The following is a 21,750-nucleotide window of genomic DNA, read 5'->3' on the forward strand; positions in this document are numbered from 1 at the left end:
GCGGGCTCCTCACCATGTTTCCGTCCTCCCTTCCGCTCTCCTTCGTATCGAAAGAAAGAGTTCGGGCTCACGTCGGGGCGCGGCCACGGCGCTGACCCCGGCAGACACCCGCGGCGGGAGCCGCGGCGAGCGAGGGAGAGGAGGGCGGGCCCGTCGTCCCGCGCCGGCAGCCTCGGCGGGTCCCCCCTCAGCCCGCGCCCACTCCGGGTCCCCTCGCCCGCCGCCGCCATCTTGCCGCGGCCGGGTTCCCTTAGCAACCGGTAAGGCCCTCTTCCATTGGCCGTCGGTCGTGAGGGGGCGTGGCCGAGGGCCAGTCCCGGGCGATGGCAATCTCCGGAGCGGAGCTCTCCGGGTGCGGGTCCAGAGGACGCACTTCCGCCGCCCGCCTCTTCCGCCGAGAGATCCGCCAGCCAACGGCCCCGGCGTCCGCACCGGAAGCGGAAATGGTTGGAGCCCCGGCCCCGCCCTCGCGGCCATCTTGGGGCCGGAGGCGGTGCCGCGGCGGACGGAGCGGAAGTGGCCGTAGCCTCGGAGCCAGCGCAGCCGGCGGCCGCCCTGCCCGCGTCCCGCTTCCCGCGGCGTGAGGGAGACCGCGGCCCGGCCGAGTGGAGCCGCGAGGTGCCGGGGAGGGTGCGCGCGCAGGGCGGGAGGGCGCCCCCGCTCTTTCCGGGCTGTCAAGGCCGCGGGCGGGGCCGGGCCTGGGGGCGGCGGGGGCAGGGAGGGGGCCGGGGGGCGTCGGGAAAGCGGTCGGCGGCGGCCGCAGCCCGGGATTGGGGGTGGGGGTGCCGCCTCCTCGCCCTCCGCCCCCGTCCGGGCCCCAGTGTCCGCAGGGTCTGGTCAGAGCCTCTGCTCGAGGGTGCTTTCATAACACTCCGAAATGAGGCGATTAGACCGCAGGCTCCGGGCCGGTGGTCCCGCCGATACAGCGAGGTGTGCGTCCCCCGGTATCCCAGCGCAGAGGGACGCTCGAGGCCAGCTCTCCGTCCTTAGTCGGGCTGCGTTTCTCCGCACAGTAGGCTGGACTCCCACGGGCGTGTGCGCCGGGCGGCCGGAGGTCAGGGGGTCTGGAGGGTATTTCAGGGAAGGGAACAGCACCAGGGGCGTGAGGTGTGGCGCACGGGACCTGGGGCTTTCCTTTTCCAGGAGGGATTGGGGGACGTGTGTGAAGGGGAGGTCACGGCAGCCAAACCTCGATGGCCCCAGACGCGGGCGGAGGACCGCAGAGACTTGAGCGGATGGGCGCTGGCACGAGGCGCACCCAGCTGTGCGGACTATTGCCCGCACGGTACTCGTGGTCTGTGCTCCGGGTGGCTTCATCTGCTTTTCGCTTTGTTTTCTTTGGGATTGAGCATGAAGCAGTTGCATTCCACAGGTGACTCTGGAGCAGGCACTGCCAGGCGGTAGGGCCCTTCCCGGAACCAGACAAGGGCCTCCGTCTCCGTCAGTGGCCTGCATTCTAATAGACGAAATTGAGAAATACACCAGAAAGGTATCAGAAAGCAGTTGTGACATAAAGTAAAAACAGGATGATGCGACATAAGGGTCTGGTGGTCGGTTTGGACAGTGACAGCCTCTCCGAAGAGGTGGCCTTAAACTGAGCAGAGGGAAGAGGACTGCAAACAGGACAGCTGTGTGAGGGCCGGCCCTCATCCAGGAACAGGTCGGACGTGTTTGAGGCGGCACACGCCCTCCATGCCAGGCTAACTCTGGTTAACTCTCCAGAAGAGCCTTCGAGGAAGGCAGGGCAGGGTGCCGCTGCCCAGGTGCCGCTGGAGTTAGTTGGAGGCGCTCTGAAACAGCTCACCCAGGCCATGCCTAGAAGGTGGCAGAACTGGGGTCTGTTTGACTCCAAAGTTCACACTCTTGATCCTGCTGGGCTGCCTCTTGTGGTGTTCGTGCTGGTGAGTTTAATGAAGAGATAGAGCTGTGTAGTAATGCGTGTGTGAGGTGTGTCAGATAACCAGAAGTTGGCTGATGCATTTTTGGTAGGTTTTCCACCTATGCAGTAGAAGAGTAAGAAGTTTTAAGCGCTCAGCTCTGCTTAGAGCACAGACTTTAATAGGATAGCCAAGTATTTTCTTTCTAATATTACTCTTACCACTTCAATTCAGGTAAAAGTGTTTTAATGGTAAACACGTTGGTCTGAGTAAGATAAAGGAAAAGTTGTATGGGAGCTTGGGATGAAGAATATGACTGAGGTAGTTTTCTGCCTGGCCTGGCTTTGACCTAAATAGGGTGGCCATTCTAGGTAACAAATGGAATTCTCTCCAGTTGAATGTAAAAATGTACCTCCCGAAAAGGTGGTGGGGAAGACCTGGGGGCCATAATTTGGCTCTTCAGTTAAATCGTGTATCTTTATGGGGATCTCATGAGACCAAAGGGCATTTCTTGGTCTCCTGCGGAGTTCCTGGCACTCTGCTGGATGGATCCAGGAAGTGGAGCCATAGAATCAGGTTCATGCTTCTTAATACAGACTTGGTGATGTGGCATAGTGGAACTCCTCAGATAGTGTTTATATTTAAGTTGTAATGGGAAAGTTTACGAGTTGAGACCCAGGATCACAGGATGTAGCCTGCTTCCATTTCAAAAGGAGGATTTTCTAAATGCCCACAGTGAGGGTGTGATTTAGAAGGTGTTGGTCTCAGGTAGGTTCCGGGTCCACTTCCAGCCCCACCGAACAGTCCAATGAACTGGGGCAACTCTTTAGCCTTTGTGAGCCTCAGTTTTCTCATCTATAAATGGGAACAGTAAGACAAACCTCAAGAGTTGCTGTGGAATGATATCTGTGCCTTCGTGTCTGGCATTTAATAGAACCTCATTTTATAGGAAACTGAGGCTGGTTGAATGGTCAAAGGGTTTTCCGAAGGTCTCACAGCTACTCAGCACAGGTGGGACTTAAAATGAGACTTGAAACTGTAGTGTGTTTCTTCTGTTCACCACTCTGTCATGGAAGCAGAAGGGTTTGGGAATGTGCCACCCACACATTTGGAGGTGACGGTGGGCTTTGTCCCTGGCATCTTCCCTAGCTTAGGGGCCCACAAGTGTCTCATCTTTAAAGTAGGAGCGACAGCTGGAAGGTCCTTGTTACTCAGCAGTGCTTTCCCGAAGAATGGCGAGTCCTCTGAGTCCTTCCTGTCTCAGGAATATGGTGGCGCATGTTCAGTTGACGAGCCAGGGGTCAGGCTGGGCTCTAGACCTGTTCAGGGACAGAGCTGTTGCATGACCTTGGACATGTGGCTTTGACTATTTGAGAGTAGTTCATCCTTTGTGAAATAGGAGTCCTGATGCCCCTTCCTTGGTCATCCGGAAATGTAGTGGGATAACTGGCACCTGAGTTCTCACAGATGAGTTGCTCATGGGATCACAGCAGCACATGGAGATAGAAGCTGATGCGATTACCTCCCACTGCCAGATAAGAAACTGGGACACAAACAGATGGGCTACCTGAGAGTTATAGAGGAGAATTTTCTGTTGATGGAGTAGAGGGCTTGGCCCTGAGAGGATGGGACACTTCCTGTTCCTGTCAGACCAGATGCCCAAGGCAGGGCATAGGGAGGAGGGGGGTTTACGGGGGCCTGAGGGATCCACAGAGGGAGAGGTACCTTAGGGAGGGACCGGCCAGGGAACTTGGTCACCAAGGGCAGCTCCTGTGGCCAGCGTGGTGGACAGGGCTGCCAGCACGCCCATGAAGGAGGTGCGGGCAGGAGAAGTGCAAGTGCATCCTGCTGTGCGCTTGGCACGGTCACCTCGTGCCCCTTGCATGCAGCCACCGTGTGCATTCGCTGCTGTTCCCTAAACAGCTCCTGGGAAACACGCCGCCTTGCTGCGGGAGGCCGGACGCCTGCTGGAAGGCACTGGTGAAAATGGGCACATTTGCGCATCCTTGAATGCTTTTTATTTAATTTTAAAGTATTTTATGTTTCTCTCTCAGTTACAGAATGTCCGAAGGGGACAGTGTTGGCGATTCCGTGCATGGGAAACCTTCAGTGGTGTACAGATTTTTCACAAGACTTGGACAGGTCGGTGGGTTTTTTGGTAGATGATTAGTATAAATATTTCGAAGAGAAATTGTCATTTCCTTCATGTCTTCCTGAGGGTGCTGGTTGGTCGGCCTGCCAGAGCCGTCCAGCGGTGGTGTCCTCCCCTGCCCTCGGGCCTGTGCTTCAGCATGGCTGCTCTTCCATCGAGGGTGTACTTCTGTAAGGGGCCAGCCAGCGAGGGCTTTGGGGGCCTCAGCTGGTCTCCACTACACGTGTGTTTTTTTTTTTTTTTTCTTTTAAACACCCTCTAAAAATATAAAAACCATTCTTAGCTCCCAGGTGGTACAGACACGGTCATGGCCCCTGCTCTTGCTGTCCCCCTCCTGGCTACCACGTCCACTCATCCAGGAGGCCTTACCACCCCCTCTCCTGCACACAGTTGGCAGGCGCTGCTCCCTGAGTGTGAATGGTGTTAGTGGCTCCCATAGACACAGGTCAGCATGCCTCTTGGTGGGGCAACGGGACTGAAACTGTGCTCACATACTGTGTGTTTGAACTTTGGTCTTAGATGAGGTCCAATTCAGTGAACAATTGCAGGTGCTGATGTTCTGGCTCAATTAAAAGTTTATCACCTTAATGAAAAAATAGCATGTGGAGAACTATTGATAGTTATGGAAGCTGGGTGATGGGTGTGCGTGGTTTCATATTCTCTTATGTGAAAGTTTGAAATTTTTTGTAATTAGAATTTAAAAATTAAATTTCAGAATTAAAACACAAAGGTGTGTTTGTAAGCATGTACATAAAACTAAGGGTTTCCTCAGTAGTCTCTGCAGCTGCCTTGATGCACAGCACACGCAAGCTCCAGTGGCCAAAAGTCAGGCTGTGGCCCGCTGCCCTGGGAGCTGAAGCAGGGCCCATGCAGGGGTGGGGTGGCTGGTGGCTGCGGTGTCCAGAGAGATGTGCAGCAGGGGGCAGTCTGGGAAAGCCCCGTGGGGGCAGTGGGCTTGGGGATGGGACTGGGGCGATGAGTGCCACGGTGTAGTTTGGTGGCTTTAGGATGCATACTTGCTGCTTTTCTGCATTGCAATCCTCTTTGGGGTGAAGTTAGGTCTCCCCTGTAATCATCCCTTTGGGCCAATGCTGTAGTACCATCTACTGTGATAGGTTGTTTTTAATATTTTTGCTTAAGAAATGAACCTCCTTTAAGAATAGCAACTAAATTTTGGATTAATGCAGTCCCTTCTTTGTGCTGATATATACTCACGTATGTTCTCTTGCTGTTTTAATTAGCTCTTTTTAAAATGAAAAGCCAACTGTAGCAGAAAGCATGCTTTGTAGCAGAGTTCAATGTAGTAGGAGTTACAGAATCTATTTCATGCTTTTGAACTCTTATCTTTCTAGATTTATCAGTCCTGGCTAGACAAGTCCACACCTTACACAGCTGTGCGATGGGTTGTGACGCTGGGCCTGAGCTTTGTCTACATGATTAGAGTGTACCTGTTGCAGGTAGGTATGGGCTGAAATGACACGGAGACTCAGCTTTCTCCATGTTGTCTGAACACGGTGTTGGTTTGGATGTTTTTGGTCCAGTTTATCTGGAAAGAAAGGGTCTTTAATACTTTTCAGTTAAGCACCAAATGTAAGAAAACTTAGTGACTGTCTTTTGAAATAGGCTTGTTTACAATTCATCTGAAGTTTGTCACATTCTCTATCTAGAGTTCTCAGTTTGCCTAGGATAATCCTGACCTCAGCCCGTGTCCTGGTGTCACTGACAGGGCCCCTTCCCTTGGAGTGTCCTGGTCAGGATGATGGATCCTTTGGTGTCCTCTGATCCTGCTGTGTGACTCCTGGGGGCCAGAGGCTCAGGGACCAGACAGCGTTCTGCAGGAGTTACCTCATTCCTTGGGTGAAGAGTTACATACTTCGGACAGTATGAGTGATTTTGTCATCCAGAAGGGGTTAGCTCTTTCTGAGTTATACATTTTATGAGGCCAAACGGGAGTGCAGGTCAAGACGTTGAGTCTAGTAAGAAACTTGGTCAGTGAAGTGGAGTCAAGGGTTTATAAGCACTTCTATTTAGGTCAGGTGACATCTTCACAGACTTTGCCTTTGGTGCTTATTTATTTCTAGTGAACACACGGTTTCTAGGAGTAAACCCTTAAGATGGGAAGATCCTGAGAGGAGGTTATTTTATGTTTTGTATAAACAAAGGAGGGAAAGTTAAAAGTCTTGTCCAGAGTATTTTCTCCTCTGGAGCTGCAAAAGATTTTCCTCATTTAAAGCACACACCTTCATTCCTGATACTTTCCAAGACTGGGGGATGTCAGTCCATGGAGTGACACATTGATGTACTGGGCTCAACGACATGTCTGGGACTGTGTGAGATGCTCACTTAAGCCGAATGTGGAAACTTGTTGTCTGTTGTTGTTGTTCTGTGTTTATTCCCTTTTGTGAACCTGGAGCTGATGTAGTGTGAGGGGTCCTCTAGTTCACCGTGGCCAGGCTCCCTCTGTATGGGCCATCTAAGATTAATGTTGGGATTCCCTTCACTGATTTTAGATTTTTTTAAAAATTGGAACTCCGTCCATTCTCTAATGGAAAGACTGACCTAAAAACCTGAATCAGGGAGTTGGGGCAGGGGTGGGGGTGCAACGCACAAGTCCATTTTGCTATACTCTAAACTGAGTTAGTGCCTGGTTCTGCATCCCTCAAGGTTTGGCCCTGTGGCATGATCTTTAAGCATCGTATTAACTTTTCATGTCTAATTTTTGGTTGTCTGACCTGAAAATTTTTTAGGTAGAAAGATTCATTTTGTTTGTATGAAAAAGTTCAGGCTTTTAAAATTACTAATGCAGTTCTGGTTTCTGATGAGATAAACTTGATGCTTTTAAAAATGAATTAGTTGCAAGTATATTTAATGTGGGCATCCTGATGGTGTTTTTCCACTTCTTTGCATCTCCTGAGGAAGGCTTGGCTTAAAAACATTTTAAAACCTCCTTGATTTCCTGGTTCTGTATTTCTTCTGGGCAAAGGTTATGAGCACTGCTGGCCAAGCGTTCTTGGTGACGTGTGTTGTCCACAAGGGGAACGTCAGCTGGCATGTCTGCAGGAAGAGCTGCAGACAGGAAGAACTGCACATGCACATCAGCCTCACTCGGGTGCCCGTGGCACCACTCGGGCATGTGTGTTTATTGAGAGAAGCCTCCTTTACTGCTGAGCTCCTGTCCAGGAGCCAGTGGCTTCAGGATGGTGCACATCAGACTGGGCCCTGGGAGAAGTGTGCTATTTGGGCCCCAGCTGTCCACTTTCCAGTCAAGACCCACAGAGTAACTGGAGAAAAATTGTCACCAGGGAGTTCACTGTGCTCCTTTGTCACTTACATTATAACCTCCCTGCTGTAAGTGAATTGTGTGTGCTTTTGAGGTCAGTTAAAACAGTGGAGAGTGGTCAGAGCGTCCCACAGTGACTGGTCCAGGCTGGCTGATGGTCGAAGCGTGTCCCTGACGCTGTTTCCTTCTCTTCCAGGGCTGGTACATCGTGACCTACGCCTTGGGAATCTACCATCTGAATCTTTTCATAGCTTTTCTTTCTCCTAAAGTGGATCCTTCCCTCATGGAAGACTCAGGTAGAGTAGAGGCTGTCCATGTTGCTGTCTGGGCATGGTTGTGACTTTGCCTCCTTCACAGGCTTGTTCCACGTTCTCCAGAAACATTTGAGGCTGTTCTCTTGGTGTTTAAATGTACTTGTAACTTTGGGGGATCAGGGTAAGTTTGTTTGTAGAATGTCATTAAGCCCTCTTAGCCATGAACTGGGTGTCCATGACATTATCCCCATTTTGCAGATGAGGAAACTGAGGCACACAGTGTTACCTAACTTGTCTAAGGTCACATGGCAGAGTGTGTGACAGATGGAGCAGGGACCTGAGCCTGGACAGCTTGACTCCAGAGCCTGCTTTGGATTCTCACCTTCCTAAACAGACCGCCCGTCTGGGAATCACCTCAGGACTGATCAATTAGGTTCCTTCTCGCCCAACCAGAGGTGTCACAGGCAGCTCACTGTGACTCAGAGACCACCAGGACCCTGACTGCTGTGGGCCAGGCGGAGGGGGCCACACCCTGATTTCTGAGGAGAGATGAGTTGAAATGTTCTTGGTGCGTTTCTGTGCTGCACTCATGGGGCTCACACTGCCCCTAGGCCATACCTGGGCCAGGTACGGGAGTCCAAGTCCACTCCTGACTGGCCAGCTGTGGGGGGAGGGAAGAAACAGTGAGTGGTTCCCTCCAGACACATCTGTTGCTGCTGCAGGAAAAGCCTGGATACAGCTCCCTGCCCACGGAATTCTTTTTGTTATGGGAGAAACACTCTTTGTGAGTGCTGGGTGTTCTCTTCAGACTGTTTTCAAATTGTGTGACCAGGAGTCTGTGATTTTTCTCTGTAGAGTATTTAATGAACATATTAAAGGAAACAACCCCTTTTATTTAATGTCGCTATTTGGAGGAGACTAGAAACTGAGAGGCCCTTTTCTGTAGGCTGCAGTTCTCTGTCTGTAAATGAGGAGAGGCACCTGACTCAGGTGGGCCAGTGCTGGGTGACAGACCTGGCTCGCAGCCACTGGCAGAGAGCAGGGCTGTGTACCACGACACCACCGTGTTCCAAGGACACATGGCCCTGCCAGCCTTTACTGCTTGTTCTTAGCAAATGTTAATTCGCTATGTTTTCTTTACGTGCCTTTTTGTAGTACAGCCAGTGTATTTCTGAGAATTGGTGTGTAGGCGAATTCCTTTCATGCACTTAAAACATAGAGAAGTCTTTTTAAAAAGAAATTCTGATATGAATATTCTAAAACAATGCATTGACTTGTAGATGGACTATAGACTCCTGTTCTGTCTTTGGCTAAACGATGTAGGTCTTTATTTCCACGCATGAGCCCGCTAGTTTAAAAGCTTGTAAGAGGCACTCACAGGTATGATGGCCGCTTCGTCTCTGACCGCTGCTCTGCCTTTCAGATGATGGTCCTTCATTACCAACCAAACAGAACGAGGAGTTTCGTCCCTTTATTCGAAGGCTCCCAGAGTTTAAATTTTGGTGAGTTAATTCTTAAAGATATTTGAGAAGGATGCTTGTGCTCTAGGGTGGCTGATAAGACTATGAGAATAGACTTATTTTTGCTCTGACCAGCCAGCAATTTAGACTTCTTAATGAAATAAGAGTTTTATGGTGCTATGTGACATGCATTCACCCAAAAGGTGACTGTTGCATGGGCTGGGCCTGGGGAGACCACTACCTCGTGGTGCTGTCCTGGTTTCAAGTTAACACCAGTGCTCTGGAGGCTAGGAGAAGAGGCTGCTTCTGGGATGGAGGGTGCGGCCACCTTGCAGATTGGGGCCTCAGGAGGGCAGGTCCGCATGGTCCACCTCCTCCCCTGCCTGTGACTTCTTGTGGCTGGCAGAGGTGGACCCACTTTCTCCCTGAGTGAAAGAGCAGGGCCCAGGCATGGTTTGCTCTATCTCGAGACCTCCTGTAGGTGGTGAGAGAGCAGTGTGAGTATGGCAGGTGGACAGAGGTGGGTGGGCGCAGCTCCTCATGTGCTCCTCTGTCAGAGGGACGGGAGCTGTGTGCCTTGTCCATCCTGTCTCTCGTAGCCCCGCCTCAGGGCACAGGAGGAGCCAGTGTCTTTGTTGGATCAGTAAATGCCACAAGCCCAATCTCCTTGGGAGCTGTGTGCCTAGGCTTTGCAGTCTAGCACTGTGTGGGACACACAGTGCCTGTCCAGTCTCGGGGTGGTGTGAGATGCTGGAGCACAGGGCAGCTGGGGAGAGACAGCAGAGAGTGGGCAGGATGGGCCCAGGAGCTGGGACTTTGTTCTGTAGGACAGAGAGCACTGCACAGGGTTTGAGTGGGGAGCACTGAGCCTCCAGCCTGGGCTAGGGGGTGACGGCAGGTGACGGGGTGGGCCGTGCGCTGGGGTGAGGGAGCCCTGCCAGCCCCACCTGTCCCCTCAGAACCTGCCAGTCACTAGGTGTAGAGCTGGGGCCTGGGGCTTCATTCTCAATGGCGGGTCTGTCAGCAAAGTCGAGGCACCTGTGGCTCCTGCCTGACGTTTTATTCAGCATGTGATTTCAGGAAGAGAACTCTTAGCTTTCAAGGGATGCACGTATGGTTAACTCTAGACACATATGTAAAGTCCATGCAAGAAGCCACGCCCTAATGCTGCCCCCATCGCGGAGCTGGGCCCTCTGCTGCAGGTGGAGGCACTGGGCAGGTTGCCGCAGCCGGCTATACTGACCCTCTCTCCTTGCTTGCAGGCATGCAGCCACCAAGGGCATCCTCGTGGCCACGATCTGCACCTTCTTTGATGCTTTCAATGTCCCAGTGTTCTGGCCTATCCTGGTGATGTACTTCGTCATGCTTTTCTGCATCACGATGAAGAGGCAGATAAAGGTGAGAGGGGCTGCCGTGGTGCCAGGGAGAGCGTGCTCAGACATCCTGTGGCGGGCAGGAGTGGTGGCGTGTCTGCTCACTGCAAGTAGGCTGTGGGGCGGCCCCACCCGGTGTGAGATGAGGACAGTGCTCCATCTCCCACCAAGGTCGACTGTACACGCGTGAGCCCCGTGGTCGGCATGAGCAGGCCTTCAGTAGCAGTTTTCTGGGAGCTGGAGAGGAAAGCCCAAGTTGGGCCAGGTCAGCCATGAGGTCTGCAGCGTCTCTCCACAGCTCTTAGTCGGAGAGCTCAGGGCCCTGTCATTGGCTTGTGCCCCCTCCCTCTGCACCCTGGGTGCCAGCAGCAGAGGGTCTCCGCCCCCTCATTCGTCCTAGCCCTTCCTACACGGGAGGGCTCACAAAACATTCCCTGGATCGATGGGATTTCAGATGTGGGACTTGGGCTGGCTCAGTTGGGCTGTGAAGGTTTTGCTGTTACTGCAGGAGAGGAGAAGCTTGCCATTGGAGTCCTAATTTCAACTTAACATTATCATTTGTCTGGTATATAGAGAAGATGGGGGGTACCTTTGGCTGTTCAGATTTGAGGGAAATGTGATTGGTCAAGAAACTTTTGAAGTAACTGAGGTCTGTGTTTGTTTTCCCAGCACATGATTAAATACCGGTACATACCGTTCACACATGGGAAGAGGAAATACAAAGGGAAGGAGGACGTGGGCAAGACGTTTGCTAGTTAGAAGCCGGACTGACTCCATCACGTGCGTTCGAGAACGGTTTTGAGCCATTGTAACGATGCCTTTTTTCTTCACATAAAGTAGTTGATTATGAGGGAGTCGAATTTTCTTTTTAAAAAGGAGCTTCAATTATTTGTAACTGAAATATCAGGTTCTTGAAGAAACTGGCATTTAAACCAGATTGCATTGATTTTTCAGTGATGTTGAGGTGTTTCAAATGGATGGAATTGTGGTGAACTGCAGGCTCTGGAGCCCCGGGGGGCAGAGGCTCGCTGGAGCCAGGGGTGGGTAGACCTCAGCGAGGCCTGTGCGGAAGCAGCCAGCGGCGGCCGGGCCAGCGGCCCTCCCCGCCCTGCTGGAGGCAGCGCCAGGCTGCTTGCTGCACCGAGGGATGACGCCAGCCCGATTCCTGCCTGATGGAAAGGAGTTAGCATTTTAAGCGCGATTTTCTAGTAAATGTGGGTTTGTAATGCCAGTTTCCTAATTTCATCTCACTTAGAGATGTTTAAAGTTGGCCTCTATCATAATGACTCAAAACTTTGTTCTTACCTACCATGATTGCTGTTGAGGGCCTGGAATTATAAATATATATATTATATTTTAATTGTTTGAGATTATTTTGACACCTTTCTTTGATACATAAAGAGTTTGTTTTTGATTTAAATTTGTTCTCATACAACCCCTTTAAGGAAAACAACAAAACTGGGAAGAGTAGACCAGTTTTGTGGGTTTTCACACGCGGCTTTCACTTTCTGTGGGGAAGATGAATCTACCTGCATGTCAACTTTTTTGATGTGATAAAAAAATACTCCAACATTTTAAGTGACTTTTTAATTCCAACTTTATTAAAGACAGTGTCCCCTTTCTTGTGTAGTTTTTATCTAAAACACTACGGTCATTGCACATGAAAAAGCCCAACTTTCTTTTGGCCTTCTTGGAAGGTGAACCGTCTCTGCCAACAGCAGCAGAACAGCCACAGTGGCACAGAGGTGCTGAGCTGCGGACTGAGGGCTTTCCTCTGGGCCTCCCCGACTCCTCGCTCTGGGCAGTGTGTCCCGTCCACAGTTGTAGACACCACATCTGTTTACTGTCTGCACATCTGAAACTGAGCTCCTCTTTCAAGAGGCTGTAGTAAAACCCTTTTGTATCCATTATATGCAAACGATGTTCCTAATCGGTACTTCTGTTACCATGTTGAAGCACTTGGGATTCTTAAACTCTAGACATTTTTCTTCAGAAACTTTTCGTACTGTTTTCTTTAGTAAATGCTAAGGCCTAAGATGTGATAGGAAGTTGTGTGCACTTGGTCATAGCACAGCGTGGATTAAAAGATTCGGCACTGATGACATGAGGGCTGTATAGAGCTGTACCCGCCTGTCCCTGACAAAGTAACCTTGGCTAACCCGGGAACGTGGAGTCATCTGTATTTCTAAGTCAAACACTGAGAGACAGTTTGCATAAATCTCTGCCAGAAGCCAAGGCTGCTGGCTGAGCCTCAGTCCTGCTGGCATTTCCAGCCAGGGGAACATTACATATTGACCAGAGGTCCTGGTGGGGGCATTTTTACATTATGTTTTTTGAAATCTTTTCAGTTCAATCTTCTGTTCTTAATGTACCAAGATTTCTGTGGAATTAATTTCTTAAAGCTGCTTACAGGAAGGTTGTTTCTGGCATGAGTTAAATAGTTTTAAAAACCTGGAAATATCAGAAGCAGGAAGTAGGCTGGAGACAAGTTGAGAGGGGCTGGACACAGCACTGGCCTTGTGTGAACCGCCTGCTCCCTGCCCTGGAACTCAGCATCCAGGTGTTCTGAGAGTTAGTTAGGTGTTAAGAAAACAGAAAACTTCTCACTCAAGCCAGCGCTGCCCCACCGAGCAGGAGGGCCCCCTGTGTTTGTGTGGAGGCCAAGACAGAGACTTCCTGTTCTCAAGTGGGAAGCAAATGTGGCGTGTGTGGGAAGGCACGTGCCACAGCTTTGAGCTGGAGACCCCAGCCCTCGGTTGCTGTTTCTGCTCCTGCATGGTCTTCACAATAAGTCCTGGTAGGTGAGCTTGTGCCAGCCCTGTGGGAGACGCCTGTCACCACGGCCGGGGGCTGCCTTTCTGTCTGCACTTGCTGAAGCAAACCACGACATTTCCCAGTGTCCCAGTCCTGACTTGACACTCAGTCCACTGCCTTAACACAGCCTGACGCTGGAATCATTTTCTCATTTGTAAAGGAATAAGATTTTCTTCTGGCCTACTACTTTTTTTTTTATTTTAAAAGATGACCAGTAAGGGGATCTTAACCCTTGACTTGGTGTTGTCAGCACCACGCTCTCCCAAGTGAATTCTGGCCCATTTCTGAAATTAGTTCTCAACTCTATGGTTTGAGGGAGGGAGGGAAACCTAAAACCTTGTCTAAATTAGTGAAACTCCTAACGAAGTGACCAAGTTGCTCTAAATGGGGGGTGGAGAAACACTAGCATTTGGGCCTCTGCCCCAGGCAGGATGGAGGCCACCTGCCAGTGCCCTGCCCCGAGGACCCTGAGCCAGCCCTTTTTCCATACGGCTTCAGCTTTTGTTCTCTACCTGGCTGCTGGTTCTGTATCTTCGGTGACAAAAAACAGTATGTGAGAATTTTATAATTTCTATGCAAGTAACGTTAACCTTGAGGATAAATTCTTTTTTCCTTGATGTTCAAAGATTCCTGGGTTCTTCCATCCACTTCCTGGATCCCCACCTGGCTGTCATGTCAGCGGTAGTGCCGCAGGTAGACGAGCTTCTGGGGAGGAAACTTCTCCCTACAGAGGGGACACTCCGTCTTGGGGGCAGGGAAGGAGGGTCACAATGGCTGTGGCCGTGCCGCACCCCACCCCCCACTGGCATCTGCTGCCTGTTCACATTCTACATCTGTTACAGAATACAAACTCATCTCTCTTTCCTTCAACTTACAACCAAGAAAAAGCCTTTCTCCAGAAGTCTGAGTCCCACTGGGGACCAGGTGGCAGAGCCAGGCTGGGGACGGCCATGCCCATAGGCATGCAGGTGCCCCCTCAGAAGGGGCACCTTACGTGCCCTAGCACCTGGGAATCTACCTGCCAGGCTTCTTGGTTTGGGCCAGAGGACGCCAGCCAGTGTGGTGAGCCCTCCAGGCGCTGAGCTCCGTTGTGTGTCTAGCACACCTGGCTGCACTGCGGCAGGAGCTTCCACACCGAGGGGCTCAGGTTTTGTCAACATGGCCCAACCATCAGCTGAGTGCTGTTCTGATCCCTTCTCCCAGATCCTCCCACTACGTCTGATTGTACGTGGACGGACTTGGTGCTGCCTCAAGGGAGCAGCAGGACCTACTCGACATCTCCCATGAGTCAAGAAAGGATGCACGAGTTCCAAAGACTCGCTCACACCGGAAGCTCAATAAACACCCACCAGGGGCATTGCTGAGTTTCTGGAAGAAAGAATGCTTGCATCCTCTGTCCTGTTCATGAAGCCCAGTGCGCCCACCTCAACTTGGCTTGGCTGCAGCTGGGTCAGGCTCCCTCTTCCACTTGCCAACACCCTGAGACAGCCTGGGTTCCTGGGAGGGTCAGCCGCTTGCCTGGCCAGTCACTGCCCCCTGGGGCCAAGTGCTCAGGGGAAGCAGTGGGGGCGCCTGTCCTGCTGGAAATGTAGGGTCCAGTGTGGGCACAAGGATGGGGGCCCCAAGTGCAGTGAGCACTCTGGGAGGCAGGACATGCCTTTCAGGAAGAGAACCTCGTCCGTGCTGGCAGCTGTTCCAGTTGCTTTCAGCAAAGCCTCCACAGCACAAATTTGGAACTTTAACCCCAAATCTGGCCCCATATCTCACTTACGTGAATGTTTTTAAAAAGGAGCCTATTCCCCACCCCCAAATTGAGTGGGTTTCAGAGGCAGGCTCCTGACTACCCACCTTGGTGCTGCACCACTCGGTGATACACTCCCAGCAGAAGAGATGGCCGCAAGGTGTGGCCGTCGGGTGCCTGCGCTCCTCCAGGCACAGAGTACACAGCGGGTGTCTGGGGGCTGTTCTCTCTTCCATGGAACTCCTGGGAGGGTGGGGACAGAACCAGGTGAGAGCACCCTGTAAAGTCCTTGTTATGACAGCACCCCAGCCCCACATGCAGGAGGCCCACCCACTGTAGTCAGGCCCTGGCGCGCACCTGCGGTGGGACAGGTGTCGGTGCAGCCGCCACTCCTTCCTGGCTCGCTGCCTCTGCCGGAAACCGTACAGCTGCAGCCCCACAGAGAGCGCCACGTGCAACAGGGAGACCAGTCCCAGCAGTCTGTAGCTGGCGCGAGCCCTCAGGTCCTCTCCAGGTAGGTGGCGGACATGGAGCTGTCAAGGCAGGTGGGCCCACACTCATCAAGACTCTGGGGGGACTTGGCCTCATGGTCTACTGGCACGGTCACTGCCTCGGTCGGTACAAGGCACTGAGCATCTTGGGACCAGGCCATCTTGCTGGCCCTGGGAGTGCTGGCGAACAAGACTGAGCCGGGCACAGGCGCAGGAGTCTGAGGGAGAAGCCTGAGCTGGAGACAGGCCTCTGGCATCGTCAGCACAGAAAGGGTCTGAGCCATGAGACTGGATAGACCAGGGAGCAGGTGAGGATTTGGGGTGTTGCCCAAGGATCGCCTCTCAGAGAGGAAAGGACCCAGCAGAGAAGCCTGAGAAGGTGCGCCCAGCAGAGCCTCCCCTGCTTAGCAAGGCATATATCCCTCAGGGGACACAGTGGCCCCCAGGGGACAGTGTTCCAACCTCTCTTGCAGCTAGCAACATGTGTAACTGCCAGCCACATCACTGAGGAGAGAGTTGGCTGCCCTCCACTCCATGTCCCTTCCCATTGGCCGGGAAATGCAGACAGCCAGACCGGCCTCAGGGCAGGATGAAGGCACATATGTAGGGGACAGGTCACACTGCCAACCTGGGCCCTGGGTGCCAGCCCTGGATGCCCAGCCACCTACGACTGCCCTAGGAGAGGGACGAGCCTTCTGTCTGGCTTGAGCTGCAGTGCTTCCAGGCCTCTCTGTTCCAGCAGCTCAGTAAATACCTAACCAATAGCAAGGGAGTGATAGACTTTATCACGTATTTGGAGAGTCTAAGGGTGTAGGACTGAGACCTGACCACTGGCTTTGCCAGAGGGAGGTTGTGGTGACTTCCTGTTTGGTGGTGGAAGGGGGGGCCTGACTAGAGTGGGGTCCAGGAGTGAGTGGAGAGGGGCCAGGGGCAGCGCTGCAAAGGGGGCGGAAGGAGGTGGGCTGGGGTCCAGGAGGCTGTTCTGAAAAGACCTCTCACAGCACAGCAGCTCCAGTGGGCAGGGGGACCAAGGCTGGGGCAGGGGGATGTGGTGGGGGACTGGGAGAACCGGTAAGTGAGGGAGCCAGCAGAGAGCCAGGGTGGTAGGGGTGCTGGGACAGCGGGAATGTGTGGCCTTCTAATGAGGCCCGCCTGCTCACTGTGGGGTCACTGATGGAAAAATACACCTGGACTAAGACCTAAGACCCTGCCCCCTTGGCAGGGCAGCTGGAGGGGGCAGACGAAGGGTCTAAGAGCCAGGGGAGAAGGGGTGGCGGCGGAGTCCACGCTGCCCCACTGTCTGGGGCAAGCTACTTGTTCCCCAGAGCAGGAAGACAGATGTGATCACAGGCCCATCCTCAGGGATCTGCTGCAAGTTTTGATCAAGGTTCCTTGGTCAGTGAGGACCAGAGCGCTGAGCCTTGGCACTGGACAGTGTGCTGATGTGGCGGCCCCCTCCCCAGGGGCCCCACACGTGCTGGCTGCAGGAAGAGGCTTATTTCACTCTCAGGGACCATGCAAACTGCACTTTCTTGGGTCTTTTAGCAAAATTTGGGTCTAAACAAAATCCACTTTTTTCTAAGTAGGGGATTTTGTTTCCAGCCTCAGAACAGAACACTTAATTTGCAATCATGTTAGTAAACTCAGGCCCCAAAAAACCCACTCTATGCAGATGAACCAAAGTCAGGCAGTGACAACGAGGTGGCTAGAGCAGCGGTGCCCTCGGCTCTTGCTACTTACGTATGTGACCCCTGTGAGCCTCTTGGCCAGGTGATAGAAGGCACCGTTGATGTAAAACCAGGCAATGTGGAGCCGCTGTAGGCAGGCCAGGCCCTGTCTGAGGACGAAGGCCATCCGCAGGAATGTCCTCCTCTGCTGCTCAGTCAGGGCGGCCACGTGGCGGCGCAACCAGTGCCGCGCCCCTGACCGGCTACATCCGCTGGGCACCAGGCTGCCTTGCGAGAGCCTCACACCATCACCGTCAGCCTGCAACTCCTGCTCCAAAGGGAGCAGGGTCTTGTCCAGCAGGTAGGGCAGGACAGTGTGCAGTGCCACCAGCACGCCACGGCGGAGCCTGGAGGGCACACGTCTCTGCGACGGGTCCACCTGGACAATGTTGACATACTCCTCGCCGAGAGTCTGATAGCCTGAGAGGAGAAGATGGGCGTGTGATCTTGCTGAGTGCCTGACACAGGGATGGGCACCTCGCTGGCCCACCCTTGGCCACTTTCTGCACCTGGCTCCCGTCCACAGCCCCAGCCCCCTGCTCTGAACCCACCCCTGCCAGGCTCACTGCATCCTGGCCAAGGCCAACACAACCTCCCATGGCTAAATCTACCGTGGTCTCACTGTGACCTGAGGCAGCATGTAACTTGCCAGCCACTCCCATGGCCCTTGGCTCCCAGGACCTTTGCAGGCCCATGTTCCTCCCTCTCCCAGCTTCCTCTCCTCGGTGCTCACTTTCTCCCAGCCGCCCCGCCTCTAACTACCCCTGCCAAGTGTGAGAACCTGCCTCGAAGCTCCAGCTCTCCACCTCCCATGCGTGCACATGCAACTTACACTACTCCTCCGACCTGGCTGGCTTTCAAGTACTAGGCTTTTAGGTCAGCTGCCTGCCTGACACCACCACATGGGTCCAGCCAAGCCCCAGCTTCTAGCCCCCACCCAGAAAAGCTGCTTCCCAGCTCTGCGGATGGTGATGCTGGCCCTCCCGTTCCCAAGGTCAGACCTGAGGTGTGTCTGACTCCTCTTCCCTGCGCGTCTCACCCCTTGCTGCTGGGCCACCACTATCCTGTGGTGGGTGTCAATAGCCTCCTTGCAGTTCCCTGCTTCCACCTGTGTCCCTGTGCTCTGGTCTCAGCCAGCAACCAGCCTCTCCCCTGCCTGTGTCCCTGCGATGCCCCATGTCTCTCAGAGTTTGGAAAGCCAAAGGGTCACTACCCAACCCTTCCTTCTCAGGGCCTCTGCCTGGCTTCTAGCTCCACCTGTGTGGGAAGCACTCTCCCCCAGAGCTCTTTTTCTCCTTTAAAGAGCTTATCAGCTCCCAAGAGGCCTCATGACACAGCCACTTAGGGTTTCTTTCCTGCCTCCTAGTGACCTGTGCTGCACAGCGCAAGATGCCCTGGTGACCCCCAGTGTTGAACCAGGCTGGTGCTCATTACGTGCTCAGACCTCCTTGCTGGGCGCTGAGCTGGGGTCAGCGATCCACAGGCCTGCCTGTTGGTTTTTCCCTCTGCAGGATGATGATCAGCCGTGGCCACAGACCCAACACGACTTGACCAGGGACTTGCTGCCTGCACCCCTGTGACAGTGTTCAGTGCTGAGACCCACTCATGCCACCAGGGCCAGCTACTGAGAAATGGGTCCCAGCAGCACTTGTGGGGAAGTCCTGGACAACGGTCCTCAGGAACACAAAGAGGATGAAAGGAGAGTCCCCTGGCTGGGGGTAGAGGCCTGGCCTTCCTCTAGGGAGGGTCTCAGGGCAGCTCCTCCTACCCTAGCCCGGGGACCCTTCCTTCCCTGAGGCTACATTTGGGCCAGTTCCCGTAGCTTCTCATTCTGCCAGGCAGCCCTCTGGACCTGGTGTGTGTTGTGGGCCCCTCAGTCCCAAGATCCTGCCAGAGGCAACTACCTGCAAGTGTGGTGAGGCCAAAGTAGGCTATGTCTGAGAGCAGCTCGGCCTCTTTCCTCCACTCCAGCCACTTCTTTGCTCCTGAGGAGAGAAACAGACGTTATTCCTGGGGAAGTGGTGGGGGTCCTATAGGGATTAGTGACTACAACCCACCCCATCAGTGGCCAAGACCAGATCAAGTCCCGCCCTTCCTTGGACGTGTGACCTCAACCACACTCCCTCCCCGTCCTCCCGTGCCGTCCACCCCGCTTCTGTCTCAGACACCACCTCTCTCCATCTCCACCTGCCTCGACCACAGACAGTCTCCTGAGACCCTCCCACCTGCAGCCATCTCCGGCTCCAGGATCCTCCCGGGCAACTTCCTAGAGCTACAAGGGCCCCGTGGGAAGCGTGTCTGGGGCAGCGGCCAAGAGCGCAGGCCGGAGACCAACTGTCCAGCCTCAGATCTCAGCTCCCGGCGCCCTGGCTGTGAGGCCGCTCTGGAATCTCAACGTGCCACCTGAGGAGGAGGGACGATAACACGCCCCGCTGCAGGGATGTGTGGAGGTTAAACGGGCTAACACGTGTGAGTGCGGGGCGTTCTGTAGAACAGCGTCAGGAAGCGTGCTCTCATCACCTCGCCCTCCCGCTCAGGGCCCGCCGGCAGCCCCACGGCCGCCGCTCCAGCACACACTCGGCTCGCCCGAGAGCGGGCTCCGTCCTTCGTCCCGCTCCGCCCCCCGCGCCTTCGCACCCCCGGCCGCGCCGCCGGCTCACCGGCCAGGCTGTGCAGGGCGCTGCCCGCCGCGCTGCGCAGGCCGCCGCGGTAGTAGTCGTCCTTCTGCGCCGCGCGGATCACCTCTGGGGGCCCGGCAGCCCCGGCCATGACGGCGGCCTCTGCGCGCGCCGGCCACGCCCACGCGGCGGCGCCTGATGACGAAAGACGCGGCCGGCGTGCGGCGCGGACCTATAGCGTCACGCGCCCGAGGGTGGAGCAGGGAAGGGGCAGGCTCTGTTCGGGGGAGGGAGCGAGGTAGGGCGGGACCTGACGGGGCCGGGGCCGGGAAGGGGCGGGGTCTGTTCGGGGCGGGGCCTGCGGGGCGGGGCCCTGGTGGGCGGGGCCTTGTGGGGGCGGTGCCCTGGTGGGCGGGGCCTGGCGGGGGTGGCCCCTCTCGGAGGGAAGTCTCCTAACCGGCCGGTCTCGCGACCCTCCGGGTTGCTGAAGCCCCTCTGGTCGCCCCCGGGGCGCAGGGTTTCCCGGACGGAGGTTGCCCTGCGCGCCCTGGCTGCGGGTTCGTGGGCACCGAGTCTGCTTCCGGGAGGGTCGGTTCCTTTCCTCAGGTTCTTGGGCTCAGTTGTAGGACAAGCGGCGGTGCCGCCCTGGGGCTCGGTGCTCACTGGGGGTCCCCCCACGACTCTTCATTTCGCAATGGGTCAAAGACCCCAGCCTCGCGGGGGCGGGGCGGGGCAGGCCTTTGTTCCGGGGGAGCTCGGCCTGGGTTTCCCGAGTTCAATAGTGACTCCAGGCTTGGCTCGGCCGTTTAACGGCACCGCTGATCCTGTTTCCAAACTTGCTTGGGGCTCTGGGCAGGAGCGCATCGCAGGCCTGTGTCGCCCTGCGGGGTCCTTCCCGAGGATGCCTTGAATTCGGAATTCCAGGAAACTGGTGACCTGCACGGCCCGCAGGTGGCGCTGTCAGCCCACCTGCTCTTTACCAGGTGCCCAGTAGCGCTTTAGGGCATTAGGGAGTGAGCTCTCCCCTCCAAAAGTGAACCTAGATCGGAACCAAAGACCCAGAGAGTGACCACTCACTGGGCCTCAGTGCAAAGATGGGGGAATGGGCGGAGGGAAGGGAAGCCCCTGATGGTAGATCTTGGAGGGAGGTGAGGGTGGGAGGCAGACAGGGACAGTGGCCTGGGCATGGGCCAGGTGAGGGAGGAAAGGGAGAGGAGGAAGGACCAGCCAGGTGAGTCCACCTGAGGCAGTCACACAGTGGCACATACCCCCATCTCCAGGGCCTAGTGGTCAGGATACCCCAGATCTGTTTCTCCCAGGCTGCCCTCCGTGTTCCTGGGCCAGGGCGAGGGTGTGTCCAGGTGGAGCCCGCACTACTCCCCTAGAGCCCCTGCTGCCTCTGGCTGTTTCCTCCAGGGATGGCGAGGGGCCAGGGGGCTGGGCAAGGCTTTGCGCCTACATGCCATGTGTCTGGGTGATGCATTCACTCAGGTGGTCTGGGTGCTGGGCCTCCGTAGGGGCCTGTCCCACAATCCCGAGAAAGGCAGGGTGGAGTGCCCAGGTGCTGGAAGGCAGCAGGTGTGGGTCCTTGGCGGGGCAGGCGCCCTGGAGCACAGAGCAGGGTGGGCAGTGGTGCCCTTTCTGGGGAGCTCCTGCCCGGGGGCAACAGTTCTGGTCTCGCATGTGTGGCTGAGTGTCCCATACCTCCCCTTTCTTCAGCTGTAACTGGGCAGAGGGACTGAGCCCTGAAATGGCTCCCACCCCAGTCGGCCACAGGGACAGGGACAGGACCGTTAGGGTGTGGCCCTTGGGAAGCCCCTTGACAGCACAGGCCACAAACCTGGAAAACGGGTTCTTCCACCCAGGTGGTGCTTGGCACTCCCCGGATGTGCTTGCGGGGGACATGGGTGAGGGCGGGCTACACTGGGCCCTGGAGGAGAAGTGAGCCTGGTGCAGACGGCAC

General features: G+C 54.9%; 2 protein-coding genes across 5 annotated transcripts; one reads left to right on the forward strand and one right to left on the reverse strand.

Annotated features, from left to right (window-relative positions):
• Positions 1–458: 458 nt before the first annotated feature.
• On the forward strand, positions 459–12,017 carry RER1 (retention in endoplasmic reticulum sorting receptor 1). Of its 2 annotated transcripts, none has more exons than XM_063105050.1 (7): positions 459–630; positions 3,932–4,019; positions 5,382–5,486; positions 7,506–7,605; positions 8,987–9,065; positions 10,286–10,421; positions 11,066–12,017. In XM_063105050.1, the coding sequence occupies exons 2-7, from the start codon at positions 3,939–3,941 to the stop codon at positions 11,153–11,155; spliced, it is 591 nt and encodes a 196-aa protein (XP_062961120.1). In that variant the 5' UTR covers positions 459–630; positions 3,932–3,938; the 3' UTR covers positions 11,156–12,017. The 2 variants fall into 2 exon arrangements, with proteins under 2 accessions (XP_062961120.1, XP_062961119.1); XM_063105049.1 differs by having other exon boundaries at positions 459–618.
• Positions 10,102–19,980, reverse strand: PEX10 (peroxisomal biogenesis factor 10). 3 transcript variants are annotated; one of them, XM_063105046.1, is made up of 6 exons: positions 19,830–19,980; positions 19,074–19,154; positions 17,183–17,589; positions 15,309–15,484; positions 15,059–15,194; positions 10,534–10,633 (listed from the first exon to the last, which is right to left on the reverse strand). In XM_063105046.1, exons 1-6 carry the CDS (start codon positions 19,936–19,938, stop codon positions 10,613–10,615), a joined length of 930 nt encoding a protein of 309 aa, XP_062961116.1. In that variant the 5' UTR covers positions 19,939–19,980; the 3' UTR covers positions 10,534–10,612. The 3 variants fall into 3 exon arrangements, with proteins under 3 accessions (XP_062961117.1, XP_062961116.1, XP_062961115.1); XM_063105045.1 differs by lacking the exon at positions 10,534–10,633 and adding an exon at positions 11,969–13,954; XM_063105047.1 differs by lacking the exon at positions 15,309–15,484 and having other exon boundaries at positions 10,102–10,633.
• Positions 19,981–21,750: the final 1,770 nt, after the last annotated feature.

This window comes from Cynocephalus volans, chromosome 8, assembly GCF_027409185.1.
Source record: "Cynocephalus volans isolate mCynVol1 chromosome 8, mCynVol1.pri, whole genome shotgun sequence".
NCBI classification, from domain to species: domain Eukaryota; kingdom Metazoa; phylum Chordata; class Mammalia; order Dermoptera; family Cynocephalidae; genus Cynocephalus; species Cynocephalus volans.

Excerpts from the sequence above, each read along its gene's own strand:
- RER1 (XM_063105050.1), top strand. The coding sequence starts at position 3,939 with ATGTCCGAAGGGGACAGTGTTGGCGATTCCGTGCATGGGAAACCTTCA. Across the intron at positions 5,487-7,505 it reads TTAGAGTGTACCTGTTGCAG|GGCTGGTACATCGTGACCTA; the intron begins GTAGGTATGGGC and ends CTTCTCTTCCAG. Across the intron at positions 10,422-11,065 it reads CGATGAAGAGGCAGATAAAG|CACATGATTAAATACCGGTA; the intron begins GTGAGAGGGGCT and ends TTGTTTTCCCAG.
- PEX10 (XM_063105045.1), bottom strand. The coding sequence starts at position 19,938 with ATGGCCGGGGCTGCCGGGCCCCCAGAGGTGATCCGCGCGGCGCAGAAG. Across the intron at positions 17,590-19,073 it reads TGGCCTCACCACACTTGCAG|GCTATCAGACTCTCGGCGAG; the intron begins GTAGTTGCCTCT and ends TTCTCCTCTCAG. Across the intron at positions 15,195-15,308 it reads CGACACCTGTCCCACCGCAG|GAGTTCCATGGAAGAGAGAA; the intron begins GTGCGCGCCAGG and ends CCACCCTCCCAG.